This window comes from Capsicum annuum, chromosome 2 (genome assembly GCF_002878395.1).
Source record: "Capsicum annuum cultivar UCD-10X-F1 chromosome 2, UCD10Xv1.1, whole genome shotgun sequence".
In the NCBI taxonomy this organism is placed as follows: domain Eukaryota; kingdom Viridiplantae; phylum Streptophyta; class Magnoliopsida; order Solanales; family Solanaceae; genus Capsicum; species Capsicum annuum.
Window position 1 is genome coordinate 126,881,600 of NC_061112.1, and position 18,821 is coordinate 126,900,420.

An 18,821-nucleotide genomic window follows, 5' to 3' on the forward strand; every position below is an offset into this window, starting at 1 on the left:
GTTTATTCTTTAATTAACTGATTAGATTATTAACATATATGCAACTCTTGCCTCATGGGCAAGACTTAATTTAGAAAATCATTGAAATTAAAAACTTTTGCTCAAGAGGCAACAGTTTATTCTTTAATTGCACTGATCAGATTATTAACATATATGCTACTCTTGCCTCCGGCAAGACTTAGTTTAGAAAATTGTTGAAATTGAAAACTTTTGTCCAAGAGGCAAAAGTTTATTCTTTAATTGCACTGATTAGATTATTAACATATATACAACTCTTGCTTCATGGGCAAAACTTAGTTTAGAAAATTATTGAAATTGAAAACCTTTGCCCAAGAGGCAATCGTTTATTCTTTAATTGCATTTATTAGATTATTAACATATATGCAACTCTTGCCTCATGGGCAAGACTTAGTTTAGAAAATTGTTGAAATTGAAAACTTTTGCCCAAGAGGCAAAAGTTTATTCATTAATTGCACTGATTAGATTATTAACATATATGCAACTGTTGCCTCATGGGCAAAACTTAGTTTAGAAAATTATTGAAATTGAAAACTTTTGTCCAAGAGGCAACATATTATTCTTTAATTACACTGATTAGATCATTAACATATATGCCACTCTTCCCTCATGGGCAAGACTTAGTTTAGAAAATTATTGTACTGTGATTATAAACATCAAATACAAATTGTTACTTATATTCTTTTGCTTAACACAAGTTTCAATATGGATTTTTTGCTTATGGCGCTTCAATCATCGAGTTATATGTTTATCCCAAATCAAATTGGACAAGCTAAAATAGGGACCTAGTTAATAAATACGTTGGTCCAATATGCGAATTTTTTACCTCTCTCACACTAGTATTATTAACATTGACACTCCTTATTCTCAAGACCAACTGATAAAGTTATTGTTTTAGAGGATATATATACATATATACATATATATATATATAAAGACTTTTTAAGTGTGTCCACCAAGCTTCTAGTAACATTAGTTGTTAAGTGTGTTATGTGTCCAAACTTCTAATCACTTAAGCTTTATACTGTTAAGAAGAAATTATAACTTTCTAATGTTTGTATTCAGGAAAAAGTATGGAAAGCAAGATATTTCACAAAACACCAGCAATGTCAAACAATGTACATGAAAAAAACAAATAAACACATGGTTCTCTCAGTAGCAAAAGAACTGAAAAACACCCTTCCCCTTTCCCAGAGCCTGGGGCAACATATGTTGCGCACACATCAATAGTTTCATTCAACACAACTACTGGCAAAGCATGTCGTTCCTCCTCATGTGTTCTTCTCATCCTAGAACCAGGCTTCTAACAAAAAAGAAGTTGGTTCACATCTTGCAGCATTGCCATATTTAGACGTGTTGTACTTTCGGTGCACACTAGTAAGATTCCCAACTAATGCCTTCTAATGTAAAGAAATCATCAATTTCGAGCATTCCCTGTCGTAGAAAATAAGGCACACAATTGTACATCTTTGTCTATTCGATAAAGGGGTGTACATTTACAAGTATCCTTAAAAACAAAATATACTTACAAAATCTGATTCTTGCTGGAGCTCCTATGTTTCTCGCAGGTTGCGTTCCACTCTCTGGACACACCGAGAATGCACTGAGAAGTAAAGACAATTGCAACAGCAAGCATTGATGGTGAAAATCTAAGCATTTCATATTCAACCAGACATAGATCGATCAAGAAGAAAGACACAAGCTCTAACTGATTTAAACAATGACAAAAAGTTGTATGAGTATTGATTCATATTGTTGTGTTACTTCTTCATGTGATAAAGACGTTTAACCGGCCTTCTCATCGGACTAAGAGACTTTAAGGAACCACCGCATAAACACATAAGTTGTAGGTACTGTCATGTTGAACTGTAAGTCATTAACCATCAACTTTTCCTGTGGATAAGAAAACGATTGAAATCATTTAGCGGGGAAGAACAAAATGGAGATACAAGTCCTGATCATGTAAGATTTTGGTCTTTAAACTAACCATTTCAAGTACTTTTTTTCAAGCATAAGCCTTGTCAGAGATCCAAAATTAGATCCTTCACTACAGGTACAGAAACCTCTTCATACTTGCAGGCAAGAAGCAAAGTTGTTATTCCAACAAGCTGAAGTTTTTTCCTAATCACTGACTGAACTGGCAGGAATCTATCGATGAGATTCATAGTCAAATACAAGGTCTCCTCCATCAGTTCAAACTTGTAGTGAACCTATAAATTGGATTAGACGTTAAATGACACCTAAAATTATCACATTCTTCTTTATAAAACTCAGAAATGACATGCAACAGTAGATAATATATAGCTTAATCAGCCAGTCAATGAGGATGCCTCTCATCCTATATCAAATTGTTGTTCTATATAGTTTGGAGGGACGCAACCAGTGATCTGCAATTGAAAATGGCATTAAAAGAAAGGGGTAAAAAATACACCTCTATTTCTTTTCAAATTTCCAATTAAAATTGAAACAGTAATCATCCTTTATAGAATAGCATCACAACAGAAATAGCCCAAGTATACCCTCCGTGTGTCTATATATCCTATGTTCTACACCTATTATTTGACTGGCTAAAATTGCAGTCCATATTGATATGAGACTAGCTTTTGTGAGTAATTTGGCAATCTATTAAGCTTAATGAGATCCTATCCAAAAGAATTAGATAATCAGTTAAAAAATATGGGACTTCTTCTAACTCTACACGCCATAATACAAATGAGCATGTACAACAACAACAACAAACCCAGTATATTCCCACACAGTGGGGTAATGAGCATGTACAAGTTGTAAACAAAAAAAACTTCTAACAAACAAATAGGGAGAGTGGAGATAAAATCTCTACCTCATCCTTCTTGTAGTAAGCATAGATGTCGTCAATGTATTCCACTACAGTGAGTTCGTTCTTTTTATCAGAACTGTCTATGTCTACAACTGACCAATCTTCTGCATCTTCCATCTCAATTTCCTCATCCTGAATCAAAGATTTAACACATCACTGAAAATCTACAAAAATTATATTCATAACCAAGATATATAGATCATATAAGCTTAACATCATATCAATTTCCTCCATCATTGCTTCAGTATGTTGTACAAATATTGGCATGACAAAATAACCAGTGGCCTTGTAATCTTCAGCATTGATAATAATTCAGTCTTCTGTTTTATTTCTAATTGGTGCCACTGGGACTGGTGGCTTTGTTATCTTTGGATATACAATGTTAAAAGCAGCTAAATAAACCAGAAGGGGATAGACATTGTACCTTAACTGCTGGTTTCTACTGTTTGTTTGCGATTTGTGCAGCTAACTTCCTGAAATGTCAATAACCCCACATACAAATTAAACATTACTCTATATTCAACTCCAACTTTCATCATCTTCAGTATATACATAACAGAGAGAATTTTCAAGAACTACAATAGCTAATCTAGACACCATTATTACTATGAACGGTTAATATTATTTTACAACTACCGATACAAATCCAATGTAGGTCTACAAGAGAGATCTAAAGAAGATGTTTATGTAGCAATCTTATGCCTATCTTGAGAAGTAGAGAAGTTGTTCACAAAGATCTTTGGCACAAGTAAAGCAACTACCTATTGCTCTCGATTTAATTTGATTTGATATTTTATTTTATATTAGTGTGACAAGAGTTAAAAAATGTTGATGCTCCAACTATTAATCTGAAATTAAAGGTCCAAGAATAATTGCACCAATGATATCACAACTTATACATAACTAAATATGATTACTGCTGCCAATTAAATAGAGTCCACCACTAGTGACAATACTACTAATGATGATGATTACACAATATACTAGACGTAGCAAGGAATCTAACTGAGAGGAGATAAGGTGAAGTCCTACTATGTATTTGATTTGATTTAATACTACAAATAATATAATACTAACAGATAGTGAAAAGAACAAGTGACAAGACTAGTGGTGAGGACAGAAAATGAGCAAGTAATTTCTTCCAATGCAAGTGGCAATACTAGTGGGATCATTGTAAGAATATGAGTAAGATTTAGGGCAAGCAGTCTTGAATATCCTTGAGTAAGCTATTGGCTTGCAAATATAGATTACCAACTAGAAAAAAGGGAGGAACAAATCAAAGGACAAGTCAAAAGTACATTAAAAATAGTATAGATTAGGATAGCAGTTGATAATACCGTGTCATTCAAAGGTCGACCATAAGTTGCAAGTGAATAAAACCACTCCTTCGAATCCACAACACAAGAGCCAAACACTAAACATTCGGGAAACACTTCTTTTCCTTTAACGTATATAATTTTGGCACTTAAAATACATGAAAAATGAATACAATTAGAATATATGCGTTACCATAAGTACAAAAATGATAAAATTAAAAGCTTAAAGATAGTAAACCTACCATTTCGACGTATTCAATCCACACTCGATGAACGCCTAAAAATCAGTGTTTAAGCTCGACAGATTATCAAATGCTTCAATGTCACAGATGAAAGGATGCTTCTGATAAAAAATAGATTATGAAGCATCCGAATAAAAATTCGCCACATATAGTACCGACATTCTTCTTCTTACCCGTCGTACTATTCTCTGAATCAGCTGTTGGACCATCCTCTGATCACCAACCGGAGATGAAGTTGGTGGAGCAGGAGGAGACATCATTGGAGTAGGGTAGCTAGCATCCACAGTAGGTTTAGATGCATCAGGTGCAGGTGCAGGAGATGTCTTCAGAGCTGGTCCTGGTGTCGGAGAAGGATCTTTTCTGAACAATTCAATACGGAGGAGTATACTGTCGACGGTGAAAATGTAGAACGGAGTAGAGTCGATGAAAGTTGAAGCTACAATGGCAACCTGAAAGTTAAAGGAAAAAATAAAAACTGAAAATAATAGAAAAACAGAATAAAAAATTTAAAGAAAAAAATAAAAAAGTGAAAAAAGTAAAATAATAAAAGTAAAGAAAAAATTAAAAAAAATAAAATTTGAGAGATAAATAAGTATGAAAAGTTTAAAAATATATACTTGAGGTGTAGAGGGACAAATTGGTACTTTTAGTACATTAAAAAGTAAGGAAGGTCATTCTTTAAAGACATTCTTATTTGGGGTCAAATATCTAAAGTCACCCATATTTGGGTCTATGACATGCAATTTCCTCTAATAATTCGCCCAAATGCCTAAGGCCCTAAAGTAATACCTATCTACCCACTGGCCCACCGCCAAAGACCTAAGTCCACCAAGGTATTAGGATTTACACTTTACTGAACTCTCGTTTTTCCATTTTTATTTCACGCCCCTCACTCTCTCTCTCTCACTACTCGCATCTCTGGACTAAATTTAATAAAAATGTTGCTCAAATTCAAACATTAAGAGACTAAAATTTGTTGTTGTTGAAAAGATCAAAAGTCGAAGGTTAAAAGATTATGCTGAAGATCAAAGATCCGATTTCGAAGGTTAAAAAATTTACTGAAGATCGAAGGTCAAAAATTTCAGGTAACAATTTTTGCTCCTTCTCATTTACATGTTCAATTTCTGCTGTTGTTGATAGTCTTTTGCTTCTTCTTCAATTTCTGTCTAAGCAAAAATATTTTACTGAAATTTGATGTTTATTTTACTAAGGTGAATCTTGGTGCTTGTTTTGTTGTTCAATTTTAGTTATATATAATGCTCGTGTGGTTTTATACATAGTTTTAGTTTTCATTTGTAAATTTGCACTTCGCTATATAGACTTGGCTAAATCCCAAGCTTCAGACATTGACAGAGATTCTTCAGCATGGCCCTGTTCAGTCATGCAAATCGTTTTGTAGAATGTGAAAAATGATGCTTCCGGTGTCCATTTATTTAGAAATAAATTATGTGTCATGCTGTGTCAGTGCTCTGTATATTGAGATGTCCGAAATAGTATTCTCCATATCATTTGTTGGGTTCTTATTTGTTGATAGAACAACCCCAACAATTTTTCCCTCTATAATATCGTTGATGTACAAGAAATTGATAATGTTGGTACGTGGTTTTCATGTTACTTGGGATTCATGTTTTGTTAGTTTGGTGCTTAGTGTTTGGAGGGCGTACATTCACCAGTTCTGCTCTCCTAACTGTCTGATACTATTTTAGATGTCTTTCCCATTTTTCTGTTGATGCATTCCACTCTTCTGCTTGATAATTTGTGTAGTTTTATCTTTCATCTGCAATTGTTGTTGTGAATTGCACTTGGCTTTGCTAAATTTTCAAAGTAGTACAATCTATTAACGATTAGTGCAATACAGGAAAAGCTAAATTAATCAGCGACGACTAGACAACCATTGAGATGAATCCACAGATAGGTTTTTATTTGCTCCTGTCTACTAAATTCATCTTACATTAACACTGCTTTGCTGTTTCTTTTATTTTTTTTAGTCTGCATGTCAATGGAAATAAAAGGATAATAAATTATATATGTCCAATGTTAACGGTTAACCCGATAACCGAATCGATACCAATTAAAAATCGATAAATTGATAACTGATTAACTGTTATCTTAATAGTTCTTTAACATTTTAGCATATATACAAATCGATAATGAATACGTAAAGTCGATAATTTTCAAAATCGAACCGAACCGACCGATATGCAGTCCTCTACCTAGAGCTGCTAATTCAAGTTGCTTAAAAATGTGATTTGTTTGATGCCTTAAATTCAATATTATAATTTAGGGTAAAGGGTCATAAATACCCCTCAACTTTAAAAAATTAGTCAACTTTACCCTCCGTCATACTATCAGGGTAAATATGCCCTCACCGTTAACAAAGTTATCATCTATACCCCTAAAATGGATGGAAAAACCCAAATCAACTAAAACTATTCAATTTTTTTTTTAAAAAACCACCCACCTCAATTTAACCCACTCCGACCCGACCCATCTAACTTACAAGTCTCATTGTAGATCTTTAACTCATTTCTCAAGTCCCCTTAGCATCTCTAATATTTTTGTTCTAATTTCCTCCATATACAAAGTTCCAAATTTTTGGAAAAACTAATCAATGCAAAATCGTGATAGTTGATATTAGTCCATTTGATTTTGATATTGCTGCAATTAGGAGAAATACAAATAAATCAGCAAGGAAAAGACAAGTCTATTTCGTATTGCAGAAAACATGTTTTCCACTTCATAAGTAGGCCATTATAGATCTATAAGGGATTATTGATCATTCTAGTGATGGTGTTCTTAACCATTACTAAAAAAGATGAAGGATATGTATCACTTCTTGGTGTTAGTATGCCCATGAAAATTGTCAGATGAGATTTTAGTTTCACAATAATCTGTTTGGAACCCATGCATTTTTGTTTCGCCCGTAACATCTTTCTATTGTCTAGATTGGACATTATTTTGGTCTACAGTTGATGAAATTTCAGCAGTGGACTACGCTTATAATTTAAAAATTATCCACTATGCTGAGTTTTAGTAGTCACAGTGCTATTCAATACCATAACTAACTGCATTGCGATGAAAACTCAATACATCCTTAAGCTGTAAATTGCTTTCTAATCAGCAAACGAGTTTGGTGCCACCACTGATGCAATTGCCACGTTCAACTTTAAAGAAATGTAAAGAGTAGAAAGTGGAGAGGAAGAGAAGGCTGAAGGGCCGGAGATGGGAGGAAGCTAGAGAGGAATAGCAAGAGCACAGTTGCATTGGGAGGTTGTTTGGGTTATAAGTTAGATGGGTCGGGTTGAAACGGGTTAAATTTGGGTGGGTGTTTTTTTTTTTCCAAAATTGAATAGTTTTACTTGATTTGGGTTTTTCCATCCATTTTAGGGGTATAGATGATAACTTTGTTAACGGGTGAGGACATATTTGGCCTGATAGTATGATGGGTCGGGTTGAAACGGGTTAAATTTAGGTGGGTGTTTTTTTTTTTTCAAAATTGAATAGTTTTACTTGATTTGGGTTTTTCCATCCATTTTAGGGGTATAGATGATAACTTTGTTAACGGGTGAGGACATTTTTCTTCATTTTTATTTTCCTTTTTTTTTTGTTTTCTCTTTCTTCTTTCTTTTTTTCAATTTTTTCTTTTTCGTTGTCTTCTTTTCATTTTTTTTTCTTCTTTTTCTTTTTATTTTTTCTCCTTCTATTTTTTTTGTTTTATTTTTTTCTCTATTTTCTATTACTCTCCTTCTTTTTTGTGTATTTTTTCTTCTTTATAAAAATTTTTCTCCTTCTTTTCATTTGTGCAATCTAGCAAACACAAATATAAGTGCGAACTATAAAATATAAATACAAAGGTGAATTATAACATACAAATATAAGTGAAAACTATAAAATACAAATACAAATGCAAACTATAACATATAAATACAAGTGTGAACTATCATTTGTATTTTTTAATTATTGAAAAGGAACGATTGATTTTCTTTTTACGAATACTTGTTTGTATATTTCTACGAGTTGTATTTATTGATACAAATAAATACAATTCAATTTTTTTATAAAAATACAATATGTATTTGTATTTTTAAAATCATTGATTTCCTTTGTTTGTAATTGTATTTGTGTCAAGTGATATTTATTTATTTACAAATACGAATAATAATTTTTACATACAAATACAAAATGGTACATTTATATCAAATGATACATTGCATATTTATATATTTTAGAATCAAGAAAATACAATTAATGCATTTACCTGTTTGTGTATAAATACAAATGATAATTGTACATAATCACGGCTAAATACAATATGCAATCAACTTACAAATATAAATACAAAATAATTCTTTAAAAATAAAAAGGCATTGACGAAAATAGAATACAAATACAAATATAATCTAAATATACAAACACAATAAAATCATAATACAAATATAATCCAATATAATATACATTCAATTATAAAATACAAATACAAAACGGTTCGTTAAAATACAAGTGGGAATTATATAAAATATAAATGATGGTGTGAACTAACAAATACAAATACAAGTGCGAACTATAAAATACAAATATAAACGCGAACTACAAAATACAAATACAAGTGCGAACTTTAAAATACAAATACAAATACAATTGTATCAATGAATACAAAAATATAAATGACGATGTGACTATAAATAAATAAAAATTATGGTATTTACGTTATCATCAATGACTTGTGCTTGAGTAGTTATATTTTTTAAAAATACAAAAAATATAAAATAGAACAAAAAAATGATAAAGAAAATAAGAAAAAAAAAAAAAAAACAAAAAAAAAAAAAAGGAAAGAGAGATAGAAGAGAGAGAGAAATATATAAAAAAAAATGAAAAAAATAAAAATAAAAAAAATTAGAAAACAGAAGAAGAAAAAACGAGGAAAACACGAAAAAGAAAAAATATAAAAAAAAAAGAAAAAAAATGGTAGTGCTTTTGGCCAGACTAAATATGTAGGGTATTTATGTTTTTATGAATACAGATCACTGAGTAAAAGTAAATAAAATGGCTGTGAATTGAATACATCATCTAAATGGTACTGTATTTATACTCCTATTTTATATGAATACAAACTATTGATAAAATCGAATATAGTGGGCGTAAATTGAATACAACGGCTATAAATGGTAATTATGTAAAATATGGCTATGAAAGGTGAGTTTTTCAACAAAATATAGCTATTTTTGAAAGATCCCTAAATTTAATACAAATCTATTTTATATTTTCTTAATTAATTGATTTTATTAAATAAAAATAAGGTCCAAACCATTAATTAACATTCAACCCATAAATATCAAGTAAATTACAATAATGATCCGGCCCATTGCATAACATTCCATGTTAAAAAAATAAAAAATTAAAAAATATACATGGATGGATCTAGAATAGGAAACATTTTGTTTATTTGTTTTTCTTTGTCTGAACACTATCCAATTACCTGCATCTTTATTTTTTTTCAATGTCGATTAAAAAATGGCAGATTCTTGTTCCTATTAATTTCCTTTCCATTTTTAAAGTAAAATTTTCTTCTTCTTTAATTATATAGAGTTTGCATCCTCTTCCAATTTTTTTTATTTGGTGATTTAACTTCATTTTATGGATTTAATTTTTAACATTCTTATTCAGATCTGCTGATTGTATCAAAATCTCATTACTGTCTTCATTCAAAACTCGGTAATATTTTAATTTTGAAGGTAAAAAACTAAGCTCAAATATGTTTTTTCATTATGAAATCGAAATGGGTCCCTGTAATTTGTTATTTTTGCTATATTTACAATTTTTCGTTCTCTGATTTGAACATGCAAATGAGATCTGAGCTTGATGATAAGCTGGGACGACATGGTTAAGTTACCAAAATTTGGTGGGCATGTGTTATACTTTTCTATTGATGTAAGGATGAATCTATGGTAGATATTATGTATTTTATGTCCAAATTGGTCTAATCTGCTATAAAACTGGGGTTTGATTTGTTGGTATTTTGTGACTTTTAGTGTCTTGATTAGATTGTTAAGCATCCATATGTTGATTTATTTTTGCATGTGGTAGTGTGTCCACTGAAAATAGTGGAATTGATCTGCAAAACTTTCTAGAATTGTGTTGTTAATCTCGAACAAAACAGTAGTATTATATTTTATATTTTTATATCAATTATACTCTGATTTTGTAAATGGTTTTGAATCACAATTCATCGCATCATTTATAGTGCTGTTATAATCAGAGTTTTGCAATGAACCTCGAGATTTATTAAGGTAAAATTTTTGTTTCTTGTCCATTGGTTTCAGTTACTATCTCTAGTTTCTTTAACCGAAATTATGTACTATTGTCTTGTAATTTATTTTCTTTTATTATTAGCTGATTTGCTTACTTATCTGATGTTTTTCGTACCCCCTACACTTTTCTCAAAACTGCTTATGAACGTTTTGCGTGAGCTTAGGGTCTACTACTGGAAAAAAACTCACAACCTCTGAGATAGGGGTAAAGATTGCGTACACTCTTACCTTCTTGAGACTCCATTTTGTTGGACTAATCTATGTATGAAGTTGTTGTCGTAGATGTTTGTTGCCTCTGTATTCCCATTTTTGATGATTATGAACAACATTAAGGATTTCTCTTCAGAGATAGTCACCCGAAGACAAACTATTCTTCAGAAAAATCTTTTTGAAAGAACATTTCCAAGAAATTTTCTGAAATGATCCAAGCTCCACGTAAATCACTAGTAACTAAAATCTTTCTCGAGTCTACTGTTTCTAGAGGCAGTGCGTGCACTTCTAACATGGATCTGCCAATGATTCTTTTAATTTGTTTCCAAGTTCAATTCTTCTATTACTTCCATTATTGATGTTTTACTCTGGTTATTCTGCCTGCTAAAGATTCTCTCTAAGGCAACCTCCTCTTCCAACTCCATTGAGATATATAATGTTTATTTTCGTGTTTTTGTAGGACTTGATTAAGAATATGTGATCCACCAAGCTCTATATCTGGACGATCCTAACATCTTGTGCTGCATTTCAAATGGCAACTTCACCAATACAGTTGGCTGTGCATTCACGTTTGTTGAGCTATGGCAGTAGTGAATCAACCAAGCTGGTTCCTGCACCCCCAGGTAACCGTGGAAAAATAGTATGCAGTGTAAAGAAGCGGGAATTGGAAGAGATGAATTTCTCTGGCATAGGTCGAAAAAATGATCAACAAGTTTCTGGGAGGTTTCATCAACTAAAAGCACTATCAGCATCAGGAATTTCACTTGTTCCAACTGTAAAAAGGGTTCCCACTTACCTTTTCAGGACAGACATTGGTGGTCAAGTAAAAGTCTATGTGGAAAAGACAAATGGAAAGTACAAAGTGCTTGTAGAAGTTTTGCCAGTGGAGCTCTCAGATGCACATGCTGAGCTGGTTATAGTTTGCGGCGTATTTAGATCTGACGCGTCATGCTTTATGCCTCTAGATCTAAACAGATGTGGAGCAGATGGAAAAAGCAGTACTATTGAAACACCATTTGTGCAAGGACCTTCAGGCAAGGTTACAGTTGAGCTGGATTTTGAAGCAAGTTTAGCCCCCTGCTATATCTCCTTCTATATAAAGTCACAACTAGTTACTGACATGGAAAGCTCAGAAATCAGAAGCCACAGGAACACGAATTTTGTTGTGCCAGTTGGTTTCAGTTCAGGGCATCCTTCTCCATTGGGTCTTTCCTTTCTGCCAGATGGATCCTTGAATTTTGCTCTCTTCTCACACAGTGCAAAAAGTGTAGTTTTGTGCTTGTATGATGACACATCTGCTGAAAAGCCTACCTTAGAGATTGATCTAGATCCTTATGTTAATCGATCAGGTGATATTTGGCATGCTGCTCTAGATTGTTCTTTGTTATTTAAGACTTATGGTTATAGATGCAAGGCGGCTACTTCTGGGAAGAGAGGAGAGCTGGTTCTTTTGGACCCATATGCTAAGGTTATAAGGAGTGTTATTTCTCGTCAGGGTGGGTCTGAGAAATGTCCAAAATATCTTGGAGAACTATGTCAGGAACCTGGCTATGATTGGAGCGGTGATGTCCGTCCTAGCTTACCTATGGAGAAACTGATAATTTATCGCTTAAATGTGACTCAATTTACAAAGGACAAGTCCAGTAAGCTACCCGATGACCTTGCTGGAACGTTCTCTGGTATTAGCAAAAAATGGCACCATTTCAAAGATCTTGGTGTGAATGCAATGTTACTTCAGCCAATTTTCCCTTTCGAGGAGCAGAAAGGACCCTATTATCCGTGTCATTTCTTTTCACCTGGAAATATGTATGGACGTTCTGGCGACGCTCTTTCTGTCATTAAATCTGTAAAAGATATGGTTAAGAAACTACATGCTAACGGGATAGAGGTTTTTCTTGAAGTTGTTTTCACTCACACAGCACAGGATGCTCCTTTGATGCATGTTGATAACACTTCATATTGCGTAAAAGGTGGTGATCTGAATATTCAAAATGCATTGAATTGCAACTACCCCGTAGTCCAACAAATGATTTTGGACTGTCTCCGCCACTGGGTAATTGAGTTTCGTATTGATGGTTTTGTTTTTATAAATGCTTCTTCCTTGTTGAGAGGGTTCCATGGAGAGATTCTATCTCGTCCTCCATTAGTCGAAGCTATTGCCTTTGATCCTATACTTTCAAATGTCAAGATAATTGCGGATAATTGGAATCCAGTAGCTAATGATTCAAAGGAAAATTTATTCCCTCACTGGAGGAGATGGGCAGAGATAAATCTGAGATTTTGTGCTGACATTCGAGACTTCTTGAGAGGTGAGGGTCTTCTAAGCAATCTAGCAACACGACTTTGCGGAAGTGGGGATATCTTCTCAGGTGGACGGGGCCCTGCATTCTCTTTTAATTATATTTCCAGAAATTTTGGGCTTACTCTTGTTGACCTGGTTAGCTTCAGTAGTAGTGAAGTGGCTTCAGAGTTAAGCTGGAACTGTGGAGAAGAAGGCGCTACAACTAATACTATTGTCCTAGAGAGACGACTTAAACAAGTTCGTAATTTTTTGTTCATATTGTTCATTTCTCTAGGTGTGCCAGTACTGAACATGGGAGATGAGTGTGGTCAGTCTTCAGGAGGTTCCCCTGCATATGAGGCTCGAAAATCTTTTGATTGGAATACTTTAAAAACTGGTTTTGGGATTCAAACTACCCAGTTTATTGCATTCTTGAGTAATTTAAGAATGAGAAGAAGTGATCTTCTTCAAAAGAGTACCTTCTTGAAGGAAGAAAACATCCGGTGGCATGGGATTGACCAGTCTCCTCCAAAATGGGATGACCCTTCCAGCAAATTCTTGGCTATGACTCTGAAGGCCGATGCTGAAGTCAGCCAGACGCCAGTATCTGATATTGGAGGTGACCTGTTTGTTGCCTTCAATAGTGCAGGCGATTCAGAGTGTGTTATCCTTCCACCACCTCCAACGGATATGGTATGGCATCGTCTCGTTGACACAGCCCTCCCTTTCCCCGGGTTTTTTGATGAGAAGGGGACCCCAGTTGAAGATGAATTAGTTGCATATGAGATGAAGTCTCACAGCTGTTTACTGTTTGAAGCACAGCGACTAGCTGAAACTTAATTTCCTTTACACTTTAATTTCCTTTACACTGGCCTGTTGCCTTTTCAACTCGAGTCGTGCATCATCAGGCCTCTTACTCCTTCACAATAGATTTTAGCAAGGCAACAGAGCATCGTAGACTTTCTTCTAAGAGAATAGTTTGTAAGCCCATATATATATATATATATATATATTTAAATATAAGAGGCGTTTTCTTCTGAATAGGTGAACAAATAAGAAGTTTTTACTGAGAACACTTGTATCTAACATTTTTTTTTGCAGCTTCAAATATCTCGAGTTCTTATGTAAAACATATAAAGATTAATGCCACTGTAAGCTTTATTGCTGCAAGTTTATAGACATCATTTACCCTTTATTGTTGAATACAGCACCAACTCCGCATAGAACAGGCAATCTAGTGCCAATTGTAATGGATTTCATGTTAATTTTGAAACGCCTTGCAATAAGATGAGAGGGGAATTGGGCATGTCTAGAGAATCAGTCATCAATGGTCACTGTACAAACCCAAATTGACTGATTTTCTTTAAACGTGCACCCTTTCTGTTAAAGAAAATATTGGACTCTTTACTGTGATTCAGACAAAAGTATTGCCAACAAACATACGGCTTCGGATCATATTCGCAAAGGTTTCACTGTACTAAAGCTTTAATATGTTCAGTGCAATGAAAATCATTTTCATGAAAAATATTCGCGGTAAAGGTTTTACTGTTTGATCAGTGAGTGGATTAGCAAACCGAATTACTGTAGCCTAGAAAAGGAAAAAAAAGTACTATGAAGCTTGAAGTTAATATAGTTATGAAAATAAACAATTGATAGTTGATGTGTGTGTTGATAAATAGATAGTGATATTTTGGGTATGAAACTCGAAAAATTGAGATACTTCAGGTGTGTATTTGAGCCTTCACTCCGTAATAAACAAACAGAACAAACAAAATGTCGCGACCAGGTCATCTTAAAAGCCTTTCTGATTCATAACAGTTATATGCCCACCCACTGACTGAACCAAGGACAACTTGCTACAACATGAAATCAACATTCGGTTTATAAACAAAGCTTCAGCTAATAAATAGACACTCTTCTCGGCTGGGAGGGAGCAGCAGCACAGTTTTTTCATAGGGCGGAAGGAAGGAGACATCGCAAAATCATCTAAAATGAGATGTTACAACTTCCATGGCATGGAGTAGTTGTAGCTAAAATGATAGTTGGAACCTCAAGAACTGGGCATACTCTATCGATGAACCTTCTGTGAACTTCTTTTCTCTAATGAGATTTCCTCTTGACCAATACTTTCTTAATTGGGAAGAGGCAGCAACCTAACTACCACTCCAAGTTGATGGCCAGATCCAAAAGACTTTCTACTTGGTGTATTGCACGTTGCTTCTCCTGTTGTTTCAATCTACTCGCGACTGATTCTGGATCAAGTCCTTGTGTGTCTAATGATTCATTATGTTCAGATCGCACCCCCTTTAACAGTTCGTCCACCTCTCTAACAAAATCTACCCTCAAAAGCAGATCGTCAGCTTCCAAAGCTGGTCTTAGAGGACCTTGATGCTAACAAGAAATGCAGAGAGGGAAAGGAAAAACAAAATTTAGATGCCTTGACGTAATGAATGAACGAGCATATCCCACATATAAAAAGGTGAAATGTAAATATCACACAGGTAAAATCAGGTTATGGATCTAAGAGATTAATACTAGGAAGATAAACAGTCTATATTAATCAGAAAAGCAATCTGAAAGAGTAAAAATATACCGTGTCCATGTCGAAACCTGCAGGTACAAGAATACTAAATGGGTCCTCTCGAGGAAATGTATCAACCATACGTTTTTTACATGCCTTAACCCATCCTTCATTGTCTAGTCCACCATCATGCATATTCAGAAGATCATTCAGTAGTCTCATGGCAGGAGTTGCTTCGCGCTTCAAAATTTCTGTCTAAATGCAAGGACAAAAGTTCAAGATCAAAAAAAAAAAAAACAAAAAAAAAACAATAAGACAAGAGAGAGAGAAAAAAGAAAAGAAACGGACCAGAAGAAAATAACTTGCTCAGTCTATCTATCTATCGTGACGAAGCCAGGAAAAGACTTGAGTAATAAAAAAAACCTACCACTTGAAATGTAAAAACAAACTAAAAGGGAAGGAAACGGTGAGAAATAAAAACAAAAGTAAGTCAAACACACATGGGAAGAAAGGAAAATAGTCGAAATTTCTTGAATCGATACTAAAGAAATACGAGTTTTTGGTTAGCAGTGCTCCTCCTGAAGCCAAGTTTTCACATACCTCAACTCGCCTGTACAAGAGATCAAGACTTCGAACTGCATCCTTCTCATCCTGGAAAGCACAACAAAGATATCTTACATGCATTAGAATTTTCTTTTGGTACTTTTCCTAAAGCGCTGGTTGTGGGGACTCACTAACATACCACATATGGATTTGCACAGAACTTAGAGGCTGCATATTCTTCTACTACACTAAAGTCTGAAAAAAGACTTATTCCCATTTCCGCACTGCCTATGCAACAGTACCATCATACTAATCAAAGATTGCACACTGCATATTAAGGACTTTAAACACAAGAAGATGGAATCCAAAGTAATTGGACAGAATTGTCAATGAAGTGAAGAACAATACCTAATAGTAATATTGCATGAAATATCATGCATGTTGCACTTCATCATTTGATTGTCACAGTAACAACAGCAGCAACATACCCAGTGATCATTTATTGTTACAGCAAATCCTTCATATTTACTCATTGAAACAAAGCCATTTCATTTGGGGACACAACCTTTTCTAGACTCTAAATTCAGTTCCAAATTTGCTACTGTGTGGGCATGCTATAAGCAGCCGCCGCTTTCCCTTTTGGTAATTGAAACCAAAACATCCGAGTTCATGAAGTAAAGAACCTGTAAAGGTGAATGTGACACTTAGACTGACGACCAAAAGGCGAATCCATTACAGGCAAAAGAAAAGGAAATAGAAAAGGATTGTTGTGGTATCATAGAAAGGTAAGATAAGCCGTAAAATGCTTACATCGCGCCGAGCAAGATCAAGCAGACTCCATATGATCAATAGAACAAGTTCGTCGAGTTCACCTTTTTCTGCAGCTTCCATAATTTTCTGCACACTAGCATCAAAACACGATCCATACAAGAAACAATGTCCAATGAGAAAGCTATTACAAAACTGGAATTTTGAAGAAAAACAATCCCAAGGGCTTTGGTCTAGTTGTGAAAATGAAACACGTTATGTGTGGTTTACGTGCATGTCACAGGTTTGAACCCAGTCATAAACAAAAGTTTGGTTTTTAAGTGGAGAAAGGTAGAGTGGTGGGTCCATTATCCACAGCGTTCCTAACCTCAGTAATTTCTCAGTCTTCAAAAGATATTTTTTGGAATAGATAGATGGATGGATGGATGTCACAAGCAAGGGAATTAATAAGAAGATGTTCATGTCCTATATGTCACATCCAAGAAGCTAAACTTCTTGTATAAAAGATAGACAGATTTCACAAGCAATAAGAGTTCTAAAGGCTAAATTAACAACACGATAGATAACCATAACTCGGGAAAGATGTCCCTGAAGAGAAAGTTGCTGGGGATCAGTTCTGCAACTGACATAAGGAGAAAAGAAAGAAAACTATAGCTCAAAAACTAAACTCTTTGACTAATTTTCCCAAGGCCACCTGAATCCACAAGATCAATAAATTGATTGTGTATCTTTAAATTGGCAATTGACAAAAAAACTACAGCCTTGAGAAACGCAAATTTCAGCTTCTAACTCTCTTGGAGGGGACATGAGGTAACAAGGGGAAGAAAAAGCTAAAAGATACCTTTTTGCTACCAATTTCTTACTAGGACATCGGTACGGCCAAAGAGAATAATTTCTTCTTAAAAAAGAAAAAAAAAAGAAGAAGAAGAAGACAACGCAATTAGTGATTTTCTTGTTTTGAATTAACACCGGCTCCATAACAACTTTGACATTGTTAAGATTCTCCTTAGCTGGGTAAGTAAGCTGAATACTTAACAAGGTATAATATTAATGTTTTCATAAAGGCTGCAATTCTATTCTTCTAGAAAACACATAGAGTTCGTATCACATGGAGAACCCCATATACCTTGAGTATATAATCTATATCCAACCAGGAATAAATATACATTAGCAATAAGAGTTTGTTCACCTCTTCCACTTCTTCAGCCGATCTAATGAAGCTGGCAACCAATTTCTTGGCCATTAGAAGCTCTTCTTCTGGATAATCTTTCAAGCGCAATCCAATTTCACGATATTCGTCTATCTTTTTCTCTTCTTCCTCTTGTTGACATTGTCTATAAAATTCCTTAGTCCTTTCCCTTTGTTGTGCTTGCCATTCCTAATAAGAGAAAGCTTAGCACCAACGTTCAGAGCATGCTAACATTAACCTTTCCTTTGGCTTATACATTGCACCCACTATAATCATAAATAATCCATTACAATGTTACTCCATCCCTCTCAATTTATGTGAAGTGTTTGACTGGGCACAAAGTTCAAGAATGAAAGAGAGGTTTTGAAACTTTGGTCCAGAATGAGTTTTATAAAGCATTTCATTAAGGGTAAAAGTGTAGAGAATAGCAGAAGAAAGATATATTTAAGAAACCTTCTGCTAGCCGAAGATCGTTAACTAAAATTGAATGATTCAACTAAGAAAAGGAAGCAAAAAAGGTGAAGGAAAATATTAAATGAGACAACTTTGGAAGAAGACTACTTAATATGCTTTGTATTGGATTTGTTTT

General features: G+C 34.1%; 2 protein-coding genes, 1 non-coding gene and 1 pseudogene across 5 annotated transcripts; 2 read left to right on the forward strand and 2 right to left on the reverse strand.

Moving 5' to 3' along the window:
* Window positions 1–1,307: 1,307 nt before the first annotated feature.
* Window positions 1,308–9,894, reverse strand: LOC107858140 (annotated as a pseudogene).
* On the forward strand, window positions 6,209–6,367 carry LOC124896457. Its single transcript, XR_007052821.1, has one exon. It is a non-coding gene; the product is annotated as a small nucleolar RNA snoR143 (small nucleolar RNA).
* On the forward strand, window positions 9,768–14,252 carry LOC107859319 (isoamylase 2, chloroplastic). 3 transcript variants are annotated; one of them, XM_016704293.2, is made up of 3 exons: window positions 9,849–9,966; window positions 10,077–10,144; window positions 11,391–14,252. In XM_016704293.2, exon 3 carries the CDS (start codon window positions 11,463–11,465, stop codon window positions 14,049–14,051), a length of 2,589 nt encoding a protein of 862 aa, XP_016559779.2. In that variant the 5' UTR covers window positions 9,849–9,966; window positions 10,077–10,144; window positions 11,391–11,462; the 3' UTR covers window positions 14,052–14,252. The 3 variants fall into 3 exon arrangements, with proteins under 3 accessions (XP_016559780.2, XP_016559779.2, XP_016559778.2); XM_016704292.2 differs by having other exon boundaries at window positions 9,855–9,966; window positions 10,077–10,340; XM_016704294.2 differs by having other exon boundaries at window positions 9,768–10,699.
* Window positions 14,253–14,939: 687 nt separating this feature from the next.
* LOC124896267 (protein PALE CRESS, chloroplastic-like) lies at window positions 14,940–18,508 on the reverse strand. The gene is made up of 6 exons (XM_047407807.1): window positions 18,500–18,508; window positions 18,233–18,421; window positions 17,086–17,172; window positions 16,333–16,383; window positions 15,805–15,987; window positions 14,940–15,602 (listed from the first exon to the last, which is right to left on the reverse strand). The coding sequence occupies exons 1-6, from the start codon at window positions 18,506–18,508 to the stop codon at window positions 15,369–15,371; spliced, it is 753 nt and encodes a 250-aa protein (XP_047263763.1). The 3' UTR covers window positions 14,940–15,368.
* Between the last annotated feature and the right edge of the window lie 313 nt (window positions 18,509–18,821).